Here is a 16149-nt window from a genome sequence, read left to right on the forward strand (position 1 = left end):
CATGGTCAGCCGCTGAAAGCTTTTTTCGTCTGAACGCGACTGGATCCGTTGCGAGAATCGAAATGTACTTTCGAATTAATTTTATTCGGGCGTGTTTTTATTTGAAGTTACTTCAAGAAAAAAAAAACAACAACAAACATTTAACGTTCAAGGCAGTGGAGAACACAACACCTAATTTAGCCAGAAGTCTGTGAATTTTTTTCGTCGGTCACATTATGAACAGTCGCGCAGCACTCAGCCTACTTTTCCTCTACACAAAGGACTCTCGTGGATGGAAGAACAGAGAATGCAAGCGCTGGCGGCACCACTTGGAATAAAAACGCAGAAACAACCGACAAAACAAATGTCACGAGCAGGTTGTAACAAACAAATTGAATAGCAACAACCAAAAGCGCGGCCGCGGTTGTGTCTGCGTGCATTTTTTAATTGGTTTCCGGCAAAATGAGGAGCCTACTTTGATGCGCACCAGCCTCGCAGGGAAACCGCCGCCGCCTAATGTGAAATTACGATTTTAATTATGTTTTCATCTCATTTAGAACAACGCGCCACCACCGTCGTTGTGTTGCGCAAGCAGGTATTTTGTGGCGCGTAATTATTTTTTATGACCCGCCGCGTAATTGTGTTTTTCGGGAGGCTTTTAAAGCTGATACGCGCTGTGATAATTCAAATGACGAAGAGCTTTTAAACCGTAATCAGCATCTGATGGCAAATTACACAGCTTTTTGTGCGTTCACCCACGCAGGCCTGCTGATTGGTACAAAAAATGGGGTAAGTGGAAATTATGGTAAAAATGCCTACCTAACGAACAAAAGCTTAGATAATTTATAGTGACAAAAATTATTATGTTCAATACAGAAAACAGGATTAAATTACAATGCAAAATCTTTTTAATTATGACTTACCTAACGCTCAGCAAACGATTTTAGTTGCATTTAAATATTTATCGGCAAGTATACGTTAAAAATGAATAAATGATCTCACAACTGCAAGATAAATCATCCTCTTACTTATTTGGTCATAAACAAGAGAAAACACAATTTATTTTTTCTTATCTCGGCTTCTCTCCATTTTTCATAAAAATTTTTCTCAAGAAAGAGAAAGAGTACACCATAATAACTCCCTAATTACTATAATGGAAGGTTGTAAAGCATTTTTAATAAGGAAAGTTGAAAAAATTTAAACAAACGAATTTCTAGAATTTTACCTTGTTTGTTTGCAATGGAATTTGTAGAGTTTGCTAAAATTTAAGCAGAAATGAGAGGCTCATTAAAGTCATTAAAAATATTTTATCTCTTCTTCATATTTAAAAATTGCAATTTTTAAAGGTTGAACCACCTGTGTATCGACATGAAAAACAAATTGTTTTCCATTAATTGTGTTAATTGAAAGAAATCGCTTTTCAGAGGCTGGAGTACCACTTGAAGTGAAAGCGGGGTGCATAAGAGGCGAGGGGCTTTCTCACGTGGAAGGGGGCGCCGGCAATAACTTAAGTGCGGGGTGACGCTAATTACGGCGTCGTCCCTTTCGCCTGAACACGCACAAGAGCAGCGCGCTCTTTGTCTCGCCGTTCTGCTGCCTCGGCATTCTGCATTTCCGCACTTTTCCTTTTTTGCCCTCGCACACTCGAGCAGAAAGTTTCTTTTCTTTATTCAGTGACGAGAAAGCGAGAGTGAGTGCCGGGCTGAGCCACATAATTTGCGCGCCCGCTTTCGCATTTGGCTGCGCGCCTCTTTTTGAACTTGCAATTTCGCATCGTGGGCCGGATGAGAGAATTCCCTGGGGCAAATTTTTGATTCGGTCTTTGTGCTCCAAATTTGGTTCCCTTTTGCATTTTCAAATTTACACGCACTGAACGTGAAAATTAGTGGTAAAATAAATATGACAGAATTCCAACAGATTTGTTCTTTTTTTAATTGATGGTCATATTTATCAATTTGAAGACCAAGAACTTCAAAACTTCAAACGGGACATTAACTGTTCTATAATATCAAGTATATGTTAAGTTGCATTTTAGATTTATTTTATAATAGGAAATACACCTATTTTTTGTATTTACTTAAATATATACCTACTCTAGTACCCAATTTTATGATGATGATGATGATTCAATTTAATATAAATATACATACTACATCAAAATAAAATATTTTTACAGTACAATTTCATACAATTTACTATGAAATAAATTTTTTTAAATTCTATTGAAATCTCAACTCACTTTATATTCTTATTAATACACATTACACAGTTATCCAATTATCAAGAATAAGTCACCACACCAATACAATGAAATATGCTTCTATTGAATAGTGAAGCAAGTTAAAACCATTTTTAACTTTGTCGTGGCCATTATTGGAATAATAAATTTACTATATTGACACTATTCTATTGTTGCCTAGTTTCTACAAATTGTGCACCAGCAATTACATCGTGCATCAGCAGTTAACAGTTACAATGTGCTTTACCTCGCGTCGCTGTTTTTATTTCTGCGGCAAAGCTGCAACGCGGCCCTTTTGGCTACGGAAGCTGATGATGTGATTTCGCTGCAATTGCTTTTTGCTTTTATCAGCATAATTTGTTGAAAAAAGCCAGCAAGCAGAGAGGAGCAAAAAATTGGCTGAACGAGATGTGAGTCATGTCAAATGCGAGTAACGAGAGCGCAAAATTGCAGAGAGCAGAGGAGAGAGCGTACTGTGATTTATGCAGCATGCAATACAGACATGGGTGGAAAAGTGAGCATTTTGCTGCACCCATGAGCTATAGAGAGAGCAAGTGGGGTGCGGCCTTTATTTATTTCGCGATGAAAAGGCCTGCGGATATGAAGTTGCTAACATAATGATGGGAACATCACCAATTGGTGTTTTTCTACGTTGCAATTGAACCCGGAGTTTTAATTGCATTATGCATCCCTATATTTTATCAGCTGCTCTCCATCCAAATGCAATTAATTCAGTATATGGAGTGACACTGAAAAAATTCCTAGATTGAAATTTATTATATTCTTTTATAATATTTATGTCGCCATAAATTATCGAGAGACTTGAAATTATTAAAACACCTTTTCCAAACCAAGTTTATAAAATTTGTAAACAAAGTGTTGAAAAATTTGAACTGATTGAATACTTTTGAACTTCATCATAAGCATCTCACTTTATTTACCGATTTAATTTTTGAATAGCGAATTATTAATTTCAATTTTTTTACCTTAATGTAAGCAACTTGTAAAGCATGTTTGCTACGCAGGTTGCATATTTCTTGTGGATCAAAATCAGCATAAATCAGCAACTTTCAGATAAATCATTGGACATAATACCTGTCAGGAATTTAATTTACTTTTTTTATCGCATTATCCAATTAGCGCTTTTTTCACCCCTCGTGTGAGCTCCAGACGTCGCACACAATAGATGAAGTGATGAAGATGCGGCCAACAACTCGAATGGCAAAGGTGCCGCACGCAAACGCCATAAATATTAATTCTAATGTGACACGGCCACGTGATCCCGCAATAAATATTAGCCATACATTCGGAATTAGACGACCATAAATAATTTCAGAAGAATGCGGCCGTATGAAGGAAGGAGCGTGTGCAAGGTAAGTATTTATTGCGGCGTGGGGAAGGAAGATTCAGGCGCATGTAAAGTAGAGAAGAGGGTCTGTTATTTTCTGCACTCGCCACTTATCGCCCGTGTTGCTGTAATTAATGGCTGTATCGAGTTATTCCATCTTAATTGGACTGAAAATTTATAACCTCGCGTCTGACAAGTCTATTAGCGGCTCAAATCAGGTTATTCGTTATTAGTAGGGAGAGACAAATGGGATTGCTTTTGTTTATTTCATGTGTGGGTGAACCTTCCGAAGCAATATGGAAAGTTTTCGTCAATAGTTTATTTAACTATTATTTCTCAGGCCCAGAACTTAATATAATCTGAAATGATACTAATTGTAATTTGAATAGAAAAATTTTCACAAAATTTCACACGCACGCCTACAAAACATAAATCCCTAACAACATTTATGTGAATTTTACTGCATTCATAATTCTTTAAAATTTTAATTGAAAATTAATAATGCAATGAATAAAGCTTGGAGCTTTACATGTTTTTTTGTATATTTAATTATAGGCTGTGTATTTTGGAATTGGATACAGTGGGTGTCAAATGCAGCGAACTCAATTTTATTATTGATTTTTTTTGCAAATGATATTGATTTTAAAATAGTTTTAAATAAATATTTATATCATTCCTGCAGATTATTATTTTGTTATCACACGAAAGTATATAAACTTTGCCACGAGATGGAATACGTTCTACTCAGCTCAACAAATCCCTCAAATCCAAATTTTAGGCCTCTCTCTTCTCACTCTGCCGACATCTGACTTGAAGCAGCTCAAAGTTTGTGGTACAAAGCGTGGCCCAGCACATCCAGAAAAGCAGGGTAGCAGAGATAAGAAGCCAGGGAGCAAATAAAATGCCCTCGGCTTTGCTTTGACTTGTAAATAAGCCACCATGAAACAAAGCCCATGACGAGCAGTCTTGGAGAAAAGCAAAGAATAAGTATAGAAAAGTTCCACATTGCTGCCAACTAGAGGGTTTTAACTTAAAATGCATTGTGTACAAATGGATAACGATCTTGTAAAGAACAAAACATCTTTTCACGCTTCGTTTGCAAACTAATGTAATTCCGATGAGAACCTGCAAGACAACAATAGCGGCCCTGAATGAAATCGAGCTGAATTAATTAGGGGGCAGATAAACACAACACAGAACAGCTTCATATAATTCACCAGCAGTAGAACTGGAATGCTAAAATAATATTGGATGGCACGAAAACAATCAGCTCAATTATACTTGACCACAGTGCAAATTTATAATACATGGCGAGTTGGAATTTCGAATAAAGCAATATGTGGTTTCAGCCCGAAGCAATAAAAAAAATTTCAACCCGTACTGGCGCTTATAGAAGTATTCTAGCAACGAAATAATTTGAGAAAAAACATGACAATAATTAATTAGCTCAATCTCAATATACTATAGAAAAACGTATTTATTTGAATAATAAAAATAAAGCAAACACGCACAACTCAAAAGGCAAAGTTCACCATGATTTCAATCTGATTTCTCTTTATAACATTAACTTTGATAGTGACTTTATTTTTCAATGATTTTAATGAAAGTACAACATAGGAATTGCTTATTGATTTAAGTAAGCCAATACATAAAATATTTAAATTTTGCTTATTTATATAAACTTTAAATAGATAATTTATTCAATTTGAAATTAAAACCAGACACTCAAATTATAAATTATTTATGATTTCAAAATTCCAGGAATAAACTATAAATCTGAGATCTTCAAACTCTACGATGCTTAGAACGGCGGCATATTTTACTCAAAACGTTCAAAACTGGAAAATCTGCTCGCTGGACTCCGGTTCACGCAGTTTTTGGAAAATATTTTTTTACAAAGCGTGCACGTTTTATTTGGTTCAGCTCGTTTCGCTTTGAGTGGAAATTTTTCCTTTCATATACACAAAATGGGTGAATTTTCCGCCTGCCAAACCTCGGTCGTGGCAGCAATAATTATAAATTTAGTGCCGCCGCGATTGTACGGGACCACCGACCACACTGAGAGAGCAAAATGTACTAAAACACACATACACAGACCACACTGCTTTTTGAATAGTGTAGTCTGCGAGATCGAAATGTTGTAGCTCTTTTCTTTATCGCTCTCGGTGAAATTCAGTTCAGAGTTTACATAAATGCAAATAGGTAGGCAACCAGCACTGCAGCCAGTCCTCGTAATAAATAATTACGCGTTCTTTCCCGTACGGCACCGTTGCGGCAATAAAGATAAAAACAGTTTATTTTTCTTTTAACTACCTTTTCTCGTTCGCCTGCTTGCAGTTGGGCGTGATGGTTTAAAAGCCAGCCAAAAATAATGGCCTCTTTTTCGGGGCGCGTAATTAAGTGGTCTTCTCTTTTTGGGAAACTCGTCTGAAGTTGGCCGGTTCAACCGCTGCTACGTGGATTCTGGTTTTTCTCTTTGCTCTTCCGCCTCTTCCCATCACCATCGTTTTATGAAAGTGCGCGTACGCCGACATTGCAGACCAATAGACCATATTTAAGTGTGTTAACCAGAGAGGAAACTTGCAAGTTAATCTCATTGCGGCACAAAACCTTAATATGTGAATATTTGTACTCAACCTGTTCTCTTTTAAAAAAATCTGATATTCAAAGTGTGGGCTCAACGTGAAATGTTGTCAATGTGAGAAAAATTGTCCTCCAGGGAAAAAAATGATAGTTTAGTTAACAGCAATAAAAATCGGAAAGTATAATCATATTTTGATTTACAAAAGGCAAGGACTAATCAAGAAATTCAGTTTCAATATTCTCTCTTAAAGTTTTCAAGCCTATAAATCCATTCTGCTTTTTTTACGAGAGCTTGTGAATTAAACTTAACCTAGCGAAAAACATTGAAACGCTTGGAAGCTAAAAAATATCATGAATTATTGCGTGAGACGTTGTGATAATTTCCGCGTAGTCCTACAATATAATCGTAGCAGACCTTATTTTCCAGTGTAATTTATTAAAAAAAATAAAATTGAGAAATTATTAAATCCGCTTTTTTATTGTTGAAAATTTCTTTGCAAACGAATATAATGCGGCTGTTCTCTTTACTTTCTTGCATAAAGTGGATAATTTTTCGTTCCTCACATCAATTTTTTGTGTTTCAAAAACAAGGACTGGAAATGATATTAAAAATATGGAAAACCCTCCATCAACATAGACTTAACATAGGGCGGGGAATGTGAAAACAGAAATAATTGAACGGCGAAAATTTTATTAAACTTTCATCTTCATGTTATGTTTTTTTTTAAATAATAATTAAAATTATTGGCAATCTTAAAAAAAAATACTTCCGATGTTGTTGATTAATTTTACCACAGAATATTAAAGAGGTATTTGATGTTATAAATAAAATACTAGTTATTATCCAAGTAGCTGTACATCTGTTGACATTTATTGATTCCATAATTTTTACAACTAAACAGCAACAGTTCAATCTTTTAATAATATTTAATCATTTAATGTGTATATTAATCGTGAGTTTAAAATTATTTTTCCACATTATCTTTTTCCATTCAATAATGACACTGGAAAATCTTTCGGTGTATGAGTGAGTGAACAAACGCGAATGACGATGCATTGATAAGCTTTTTAATATTACATAATTTGCACGTGAACCTTTTACTTGAATGCAGACGGAATAATTGATTCTCTGTCCATTTTGCGCAAAAGACGAAAAGTACAACAAAATTTGCTGTCATTATACAAAAATCCACGCTCGGCGTGTGAGTGCGAGCGGAAACGAATGATTAGATACACACATAAAACATAAATAACGTCGTACACTTGCTCCTCCTACACTTAGCAATTAATAATTTAACATTATCGGTCAGAGAGGGTGGCCTAGTCATAATTTTAGTCACTATATTATCATGAGTAAATCAGCGAGTCGCGCACAACGTCATACACTTTTCTCCAAACACACTTCTTCTTTCCCTACAAATGACCGACCAGCCTGTATATCTGCAAGGAATTTAACTTCGCCGCACAGTTTTATAAAAATAAGCGTCCATTTTGCTTAAGTGTTGAAAAACTCGCACTCGTCCCAAGGTCGCGGCTCGCCCTTAATTTTAAGTCATAAAAATCGATTGTTCGCTAAATGACCAAGTCTCCGTCGCGTGCGTTTTTATTTTCACACGCGCGCCCTCACTTGTTTACACCACATGAAAATGTTCAGCAAGCAGGTATGCGATTTTTTGTTTTCTTTGTGTCCACCAGAGCTGCATGACGCATCAGAAGGTGTCGTCTTGATGGTAATTGATGGCTCGCCGACGCAACCCGCTTACCTTATACACAAGCAGAAAAATTCTCTTTTCCCCCCTCTCTATCTCTCACAAGCGTGCACACACAGAGGAACCCACATCACGCCAGATAATTACACGGTATACAAAGAAAAATTGCTAAATTTTCGCCATGTAGAAATTCGCAGCTGACGAGAAAAAGCAGCAGCTCCTGCAACACACATTGGGCGACGCAACATGAGAGATGGTTTTTTGTAGTCATTTTAGATTAAATTTAATGAGGGTTTCAAGATTGAAAATACCACAATTAGGGTCCAGAAACGACATTAAAAATAAAAAATTAAATTAAAAAAAAGTAATTCAATCAAGAAGAAACAATATAAAATATTAAGCATCTTATATATTTTAATACAATCAATAGAAAAAAATTATTCAACAGAAGATGTTGATATTTATTAATTAATTTTGAAAGCTTCAGTTTACCTTGTCTCAAGACATGATGATGACTTATGCTAAATAATTTTATAAAAATTGATTGTATTTATAAAATACAAATTTATATTGTGGTAGAAGTTTTTAGATACTCACAAATAATTATTTCTAAGCAAAGTTGCAGCTTGCTATGAGCAGAGCGAGCAGCGGCAGAAGCACCGCCAGGTTGGCAGTCCTATGTGGCAGGTTGTGGGTGGCGGCGGACATTCCCTTGGTGCTGGCGTGCGGCCCTGCCTCGTCCATCACGTCGTTGGCCTCGTCGAGTAACGACTCTGCAAAGTCAAAGAGCGGCGATAAGCAAAAGTCATTATCGTCAGGCTCAAACTTGGCGAATAAAGAAAGTGGCAGCACCGAAAAATCGCACTTTTGCGATTTCCAGTCACGACCATACGCGCTATTTACGGGACGGACCTGCAGGGGTGTGACCCGCGTGTGTGTGTGCCGCTTAAATGTTATGTCTCACATAATAAAACCCCTCGGTGCTCTCGCAGATAAAAGAAGTGGCGCGGCCAAATAAAAGAGACCGAATTTGGCGGTCGTGATTTGGCGTCCGCGGGCGTAAAAGAGGCTCAGCGTTTTCCGGCACCCCCTGGGGGAAATGAACTGAACAGGTGAGAGGGATGGAGAACACCTTGTTTTCTGCTGCTGCATCTTTTGCATATAAATTGCAACGGGACACCGAAATTGGTGCTGCAGCCCCTCGAGACCGATTTTGGAAAATAACGCACTTTTCTCTGCTGTAAAAATATTTACGGGCGAGTGGGGACTCTGGCGAGAGAAAACGAATGCGCCCCAGCTGATTATGGCAGTTGGAAAAAATAAAAACTTCTTGTTTTTTGTACAACGATTCAATTTTTTCCTCCATCGTAAACGAAATAAATGTGATTTTGATTCACCGTGATGTAGCAATTTCGCAAGAGGCGCGCCTCTGTGTGTAATTTCTACGTCAGCAAACGACTCTGCTCGTTCGCGACCCACATTCGCTCACGCCAATTCCGCTTAACTGCAAATTACAAAGTATGCAACCTGTTCGACACACGAGTCGAGCGGATTGCCGGCTGCAAAAAGCGTGCGACCCACATCCATCACTCGTCGTCCGTCCGTTGTCGGAGAGGAACAATCCCATCCACTCACTCTCGCGCCCAAGCAACAAAAAACGCAAAATCAAAGGGAGGAAATTTCATTCAGGCTCGGGAAATGATTGTGCTTCTCAGTTCTAATCTAATGAGATGCATGCGCAAGAAAACGAGGGGAAATTTTATGCAAAAATACTAACCACTGTTACTTCTGGTGTAGAACTTGTGGATTTCGGACACATCGTTCCAGCCGTACTTGTTCTTGGCCTGCACGACGGCTTCGTAGGCGCAGCCCGGTTGCAGGGGCCGGATCACGTATGCGCCCTGGTGGCGGCCACCCTTGCCCACGTGGCCGATGGAAGCGGTGATGGGGTTGGGCGCCAGAATCACGTCGTGCCACTTGCCCTGCACCGGCAGCGAGTCGTTCATCTGCACGCGTCTCCACATGAGTTTGACCTCGAGCAGCGGCGGCCAGCTGGTCACTTCCCAGCTCAGGTTGTAGAAGTCGCGGCCCCTGCTAAACGCTTCCGACAAAAACAGCGCCGGGCTTGGTTTGCCTGCGTCACACATGCAAAATATGCAAGAATTAAAACCAGGAAATGGAAAATGTGCGTGTTTCAGCAAATGATATTTTTATTTGTGTCTGGGTGTAAAAGCGAGAGAGTGTTTTTGCCTTCCTTGCATGCAGCGATTCTGAGAATGGAAAATAAATTTATGTTTGCGGATTCGAGTTTAAAAGTCAATCCTTTTCTTTTGCGAGTGTATATATTGGATCGCAGGCGCGTTGGCGGTTCTTTGATATCAAACGACTCTTTTATTTAGATTTGCAAAGGGCCAAGTGAAAAGGATCATAAAGTAACGGAACACAATCTTTGAGATGCAGACTGGTTCGACGTGAAAGAGTCTTTTTTCTTTGGTGTGCGGTGAGATTGGAAAACTAAAAAGGAACTTTACATTGTCTTTATTGCGGAAACCAAAGTTTTAAAATCGATACCAAAGAGACAAAGGAGGGTGAAAGCAAAAGCAAAAGCACCGAAACCGCCAGACAGGCTCAACAGTTTAATCAGAATTGAAGGAAAAGTTTCCTCCACGATGGGAAAAATTTCCCAGACGCAGAAGCGACATCTTTAATAGCTTTGAGAAAAAAAATGAGATTTTTAAAGTTGATAATCTTCACGGTTAGGTCTGTTCATCTTGTGTACATCTCTAAGAATTCCGAGGACAAAAAATTGTGCTTTGAGCCCAAAATTATGAACCAAGGTTGAAAGCAAATGTTGACGTGATGAGGGTTGTTAGGGGTGCGTGTTCATGCAGTGAAAAGAAAATTGTTATTTATCAAGGAGCAGCGGGCGGGTGGTTTTCAGATGAAAGAGGGACTTTGATGATGAGTGACTTCATTCATTTTATCTCATTGGGCTCTGCGGGGCAGGAGCGAAAAGATGAAAGTGGCGGGTTTCATCTGAGCAAAGTCGCGGACTGGCGGGCGGGAGAGCGAGTGGGTGGAAAAAGGAAAGAGTTGGCCCAGACACCCGCTTATTTTTGCATCTATGTGATGGAGCCGACACTTTGCACGCCGCGAAAGGAGGGAAAAGAGAAAAAAATGAGTTATCCCACCGAGCCGAGCTACCACCACACATTTTTACACACTCACACACACAGACCCAACTTACGTACATGGTATAGTACACACGCATGCGACTACTTTGCAGCAAAATGTTTGAAAGAACCTCCTCGTTTTTGCAAACCTTGAATGTATTTTTATTCATATCATTTTCCCCTTATGTACACACTTTATTCAAGGCAGGACTAAAGAGAGTGGAAGCGGGAGTTGCTGCAGCCGCCGCCGCCGACAACAAGAAGAAGAAACTCGAGCACGCGCGCTTGCTTTTTTTTTGTGTTGGGCCAGTAGCGAAATTTTCATGTCAAAGTCGGACGAAGGGATTTTTTTATTTATGCTTTGAGCGAAATCAAGGAGAAGAAAGAAGGAACAGAAAAGCGGTTTTATTTTATTTATTCATTTTTTTCTTGTAGTAATATTATTTTATTCAAAGCTTGGTGGGAAAGCGCATTTCCAGCAACACACGCGTGAGCAGCAAAAATTTTAGTTCCTTCACCGGGCACAGCAGAGGGTAATTAAAAGAGCGAGAAATCCTATTACCAGTGAGAGCAGAGGCAGCATGCTTTAAATTTTTAAAGACCCATGAGATGGTACGCAAACTTACCTGAAAGGACCATGTATTTCTTGGCTCTGCCTAATGAGTTCTCAGCCACGCAGCTGTAGTTGCCGAAGTTGTCCTGGCGCACTCCGCGAATCGAGAGGAAGTGCTTCGAGCCCATATTGTTGATGGAAAACTGTTCGTTTGGATCCTGCTGAATGGCTTCCTTGTACCAACGCACCTGTTTGTCAAACAGAAGATAAATAATATAGTTTTAGATCTTCCATCAAAGCAAATTAATGGAACCTAATCTATTTTTCATAATTTGTTTACATTATAAATTGTTAAACAATGAATTATTTGTATGATTAAGTAATTAATATATTAGTTTGAAAGTTGTGATTTTGAGGTTTTCTTTGATAAGTTTGTCCTTAATTATGATTAGCCAAGATTCAAATTAACGCATGTTCTGTCAAAATGGATAAAAAGTAACAAACTTAAACAGCTAATAATCCTTAATCGTTGTGCATTGCAAACTTCAATATAAATAATTAAGACGTCTGCAATTTAAATATAAATTTCTGAAATGAATTGTCTCCAGCAGCAAAAATGACTGTAAACAGTGCATTTTTCATTAGATATTTTCGTGTCTGTTTTGACTGAATGAATGCAATGTACTCTGGAGTGTCGCGTGTGTGCACCATTATTATTTTATTAATCCAATTCAGCCCTGACAGTAGGAGCCCGTAAAGGGAATACCAGATTTGTGCCGCATCCGTGAAAACAGAGAGGGCTGCTTTCGAGCGCGCAAGGCTTGGTTGACATTGCGGCGGCGATATTCAATAGACGTGGAGTGTTTCCGTCTCAACGTGCGCCGCATATTTAATGCAAGGTGTTTGCACTCTGCACTGCAATTTCCCACTCACGAGACCCGGCGGCGGCAGTCGCAATGTATTATGTAGTGCCATTTGCGGCGAAACACCTTGAGGGCAAAAATGCCGCGCGCGCGGTCGTAATGGTGCAAAAACCGGGATATTTTCCGTCAGAGTGATGGTGCTCGCGTGAGACTAATATCCAAACACGGAGGAAAAGGTGACCCATAAAAAGAGTGTCTTAAAAGTAGGACGACTTCAAGAGCTGTGCAAATACAATAGAAATTTTCCGACTCGACTAAAACTATTTTTCCTGCTGAATTATCCATTATTTCATTACTTGTGACCGAATAAGCCTCTTAATTTAATCGCAAAAAATAATATTTCATTGAACTTTGTTATTCCATTTAAATATTATGTATTTTTAAAATTAGTTAATGTAAATTCCAAACAGTTTCTATTTCTACTGTAATTAGTAAAAATATAAATATATATATTTAATTGATATATTCCACATATTGTAGCTTTTTTAAGGATTCAATACAAACCGCTATCGTGCCAAGTTTAAAAAAAACGATGCAATCGAGAAAGCTGTTATTCCGATCATAACAATCAGAATCGGCTTTCCTCTCTGCCTCTCACTTGGTTGAAAATCAATAAGCGAAGATGCTTTTTCCAATTTTAATTTAATGAGGGTGGCTGTGGCGTAACGACCGCGCCCTGCTTTTTCTAAATAAAAATCTCCTGCATCTGCACTCCCTTCGCCCCTTTCACCCGCCATAAAAATCTACAAGAAAAATCCATTCCATTCTTGCTCAGTATCTCGAGTGCAAAAATTCTCATCGTCTCCTGATATCCATATCACCCCGCGATTGCTGAGCGAGCGGGTGAACGAACGCAGAGGGAAATATATATATTCCTGTAAAATTTATATTTCTGAGCCGCCGCTGCACCCTCCGGATTCCATTAATCAGTAAACTTAATCCCGCAAAACGAGCGGAACCTTTCAAAGAAATGCGCCGCGGCGTCGGTATTATATGTGACAAAGTACGGCTCCCCTCGCTTGGAAAACTATTAGACGATAGAGGTACCTGTCAGATATGCAGATGAAGCGATTTAAATGCAAGCTAAATTGAAATTTAAATGAGCAAGTGCGAAATAAAGCCACCCTTTTCTACGCACTTAATGATTTCAGGAATATTTGGTATGCGTTAATCTGTAAATAATTCTGCATCTTCTAAACTTTTTGAAGAGAAATTGATTAACAAACGCATGATGAAAAAAAATATTTCATGTTTGTAACGGCCAAAATATGTATTTTTTTTTTAAACTTCCTTTATATATTTTTTTTTTCATTTTTCTTGTAATTTGATACAAATTCAATTGCTCAAATTGTTTCAGCCACCCAGTTTTCACTTGTTAAACAATGAAACTGCTTTGGGGAAAAATCAATGCGAGCGATAGGAAAATTCATTTTGCCGGCGCTAGTGAAATCACATCAGACTCATTAAGTTGGTGCCGCAGCCTTTGTAACACGTTTAGCCGAGGTTGGGCAAAATTGGTCTTGTTATTGATTGTGTCCGACCCGGCTAAGAGGTTAATTAGGGCACAAAGTGTCTTGTGCATAGTCTGGGGGTCAAACGTCGTTAGCGGCTGAGATAATATAAACTTTGAAACTCGCTCTCGGCTTGCTAACGGCATTACGTGAAGAGAAGTTTGCATTGCCATGTAATACTTTGCAAATGCTTTATTTCCCTTCTTGCAATATCGGCGGACCATAAAACTGATTAATGCATGTAATGAGTTGGCGCGAGCTCTTTCATAAAGTCGTCGAACTTAACTCGTTGCTTCGTGCTTAATTTAAAAGTCTCTGTACATCAACAGAATTGCCACTTAAACTTTCCGCAGTCATCCCTGGAGCAAATGATCGCGATAAAAAAGGGGGTAATCCCATTCTGAGAATAAGAGGTCTGTAAATTTCAAAGAGTGTGATTTCGTAATTTTTTCAAGAGAGTGCTAAAGGAGAACGAACGGGTTGTAATTTATATAATTATTGTACGAACAAAAAAATTGTGCTTCGAGTGCAGAAATATATCTGGCGCCGGATTTTGCAGCATAATCTTTTTGAATCCCAACCCGATTTCCATGAAAAAGCCATTCACAAACACGATCTCTCCTCCTCCCCCGACGAAAATCCTGCACGCTGCAGCATATTCAATTAAATGTCCGAGGCGCATCCTGATTGTTAACCAGAGATATCAACACTTGTCTCGCAGTAACAAGTTTGAGAAAATTGCTTTTTTATCTTGGCGCAATCTAATTAAGGGCGCACTCTGTGGAGCCACCAGGTCCTTCAGATAATCCGAGCAAGTGCTGCTCATTAATTATCGATTTCACGGCTGCTCAGTTGAAAAGCCTCCTTCGGCCGGCGTGACCGGTTCTCCGAAATCACGCCTCAAGAGGTCACCATTGTTCACTCTCGGTCTGGAGAGCACGAGAAAAATATTCCAATAGAACTTACGTCAGCAGGCGGCTCAGCGTGGACGATGCACACCAACTGTGCCTCGTAGCCAACACCCGAGTGAACCCAGCTGCGCTCCATTTCGATTTCCGGCGGGTCTGAAACAAATAAAATCACAAAATAATTATTCCGAGTCATAATTCAACAATTTAAAGTAAACAATGTATTTGTAACAATTGGGGAGTTAAAAAAAAATTAATTATATTATTTATTAGTTTTAATAAGGCTCAAGTTTCTTCTCCGTTTCTTGGTTGAAAGGATTGATTTACAATATTTACTGAATACACGGCCATCATAAAAATTCTGTTCAACAAGAAAAATATTTGAAATTTTAGCTCAATAAACATAAATAAAAAATACTATATAATTAAAACAATTCAACATTTTAATTCTGCGATTAATTTCATTTGAATATAACATAAATTATTTAAAGGAAATGAACAGAAACGGATGTCAATAGGCGGCTTAAAGGAGTTAAAGCAGGAAGACGAAAACAGTTTTACAGCACCAAAGAAAGCCCACTTCACCAAAGCTTTCCTTTGTTTCAAGACATTTGCACAAAATCCACAGTATTTTAGCGTCGGCTTTTAAAGTCGCACATATTTTACAACTTGATAGCCTAATTTCGAGTCCCACCCAGCTACTTAAAGGCGAAAAAGAGCCAAAAAAGAAAGTGCGAGGCAGCGGCAATAATTCTCGCCCGTCCGCCCGCCGGCTGGGCTTTCAACAGCGCGAGAGACTTACTATATAATGCTGGGGCGGAAAATCGGGCATCCGCTAATGTTATAAATCATTAGTGGGCGGCATAAAAAGCCACCGGCCGCCTGTTTACTATACATTCATACGCTAATGTGGCCAAGCCTAATTCCCAGATAATAAAGCCCAGAAAGCATATTGCAAAATGTTCTGCCGGGAATGGTGCATTGCAGGAGAGGCTGCGTTATGACGTGTGTGTGTGTAAGAGTATAATAATATGCGAGAGAGGCAGGCAGGCAGCCTTACGCCGGCAGAAAGACGGTTGGCGTTCAGGGTAGGCAACCAGCGTGGCATCAGCTTTCAGGCGGTAATTAATGAGCCCTTCTCAAAACAGAGCCGCAGCTCGACCACCGCTCCGAGAGAAACTGCTTCTTCTCCGTCGAATTATGCATTAGCGCGCCGGCAAATT

At 38.9% G+C, this 16149-nt stretch overlaps 1 protein-coding gene across 2 annotated transcripts in view; it reads right to left on the bottom strand.

Annotated features, from left to right (window-relative positions):
• Positions 1–6999: 6999 nt before the first annotated feature.
• LOC132199674 (limbic system-associated membrane protein-like) overlaps positions 7000–16149 on the bottom strand; it is a 157700-nt gene continuing 148550 nt past the window's right edge. For both annotated transcript variants that reach the window (XM_059624581.1, XM_059624580.1), the window contains 5 exons: positions 14985–15082; positions 11658–11832; positions 9636–9992; positions 8456–8631; positions 7000–8078 (listed from right to left, as the gene is read on the bottom strand). In XM_059624581.1, the coding sequence (XP_059480564.1) occupies positions 8468–8631; positions 9636–9992; positions 11658–11832; positions 14985–15082 (794 nt within the window). In that variant the 3' untranslated portion in view covers positions 7000–8078; positions 8456–8467. The remainder of the gene's footprint in view (positions 8079–8455; positions 8632–9635; positions 9993–11657; positions 11833–14984; positions 15083–16149) is intronic.

Source organism: Neocloeon triangulifer, unplaced genomic scaffold, assembly GCF_031216515.1.
Source record: "Neocloeon triangulifer isolate White Clay Creek 2 clone unplaced genomic scaffold, ASM3121651v1 ptg000014l, whole genome shotgun sequence".
Classification (NCBI taxonomy): Eukaryota; Metazoa; Arthropoda; class Insecta; order Ephemeroptera; family Baetidae; genus Neocloeon; species Neocloeon triangulifer.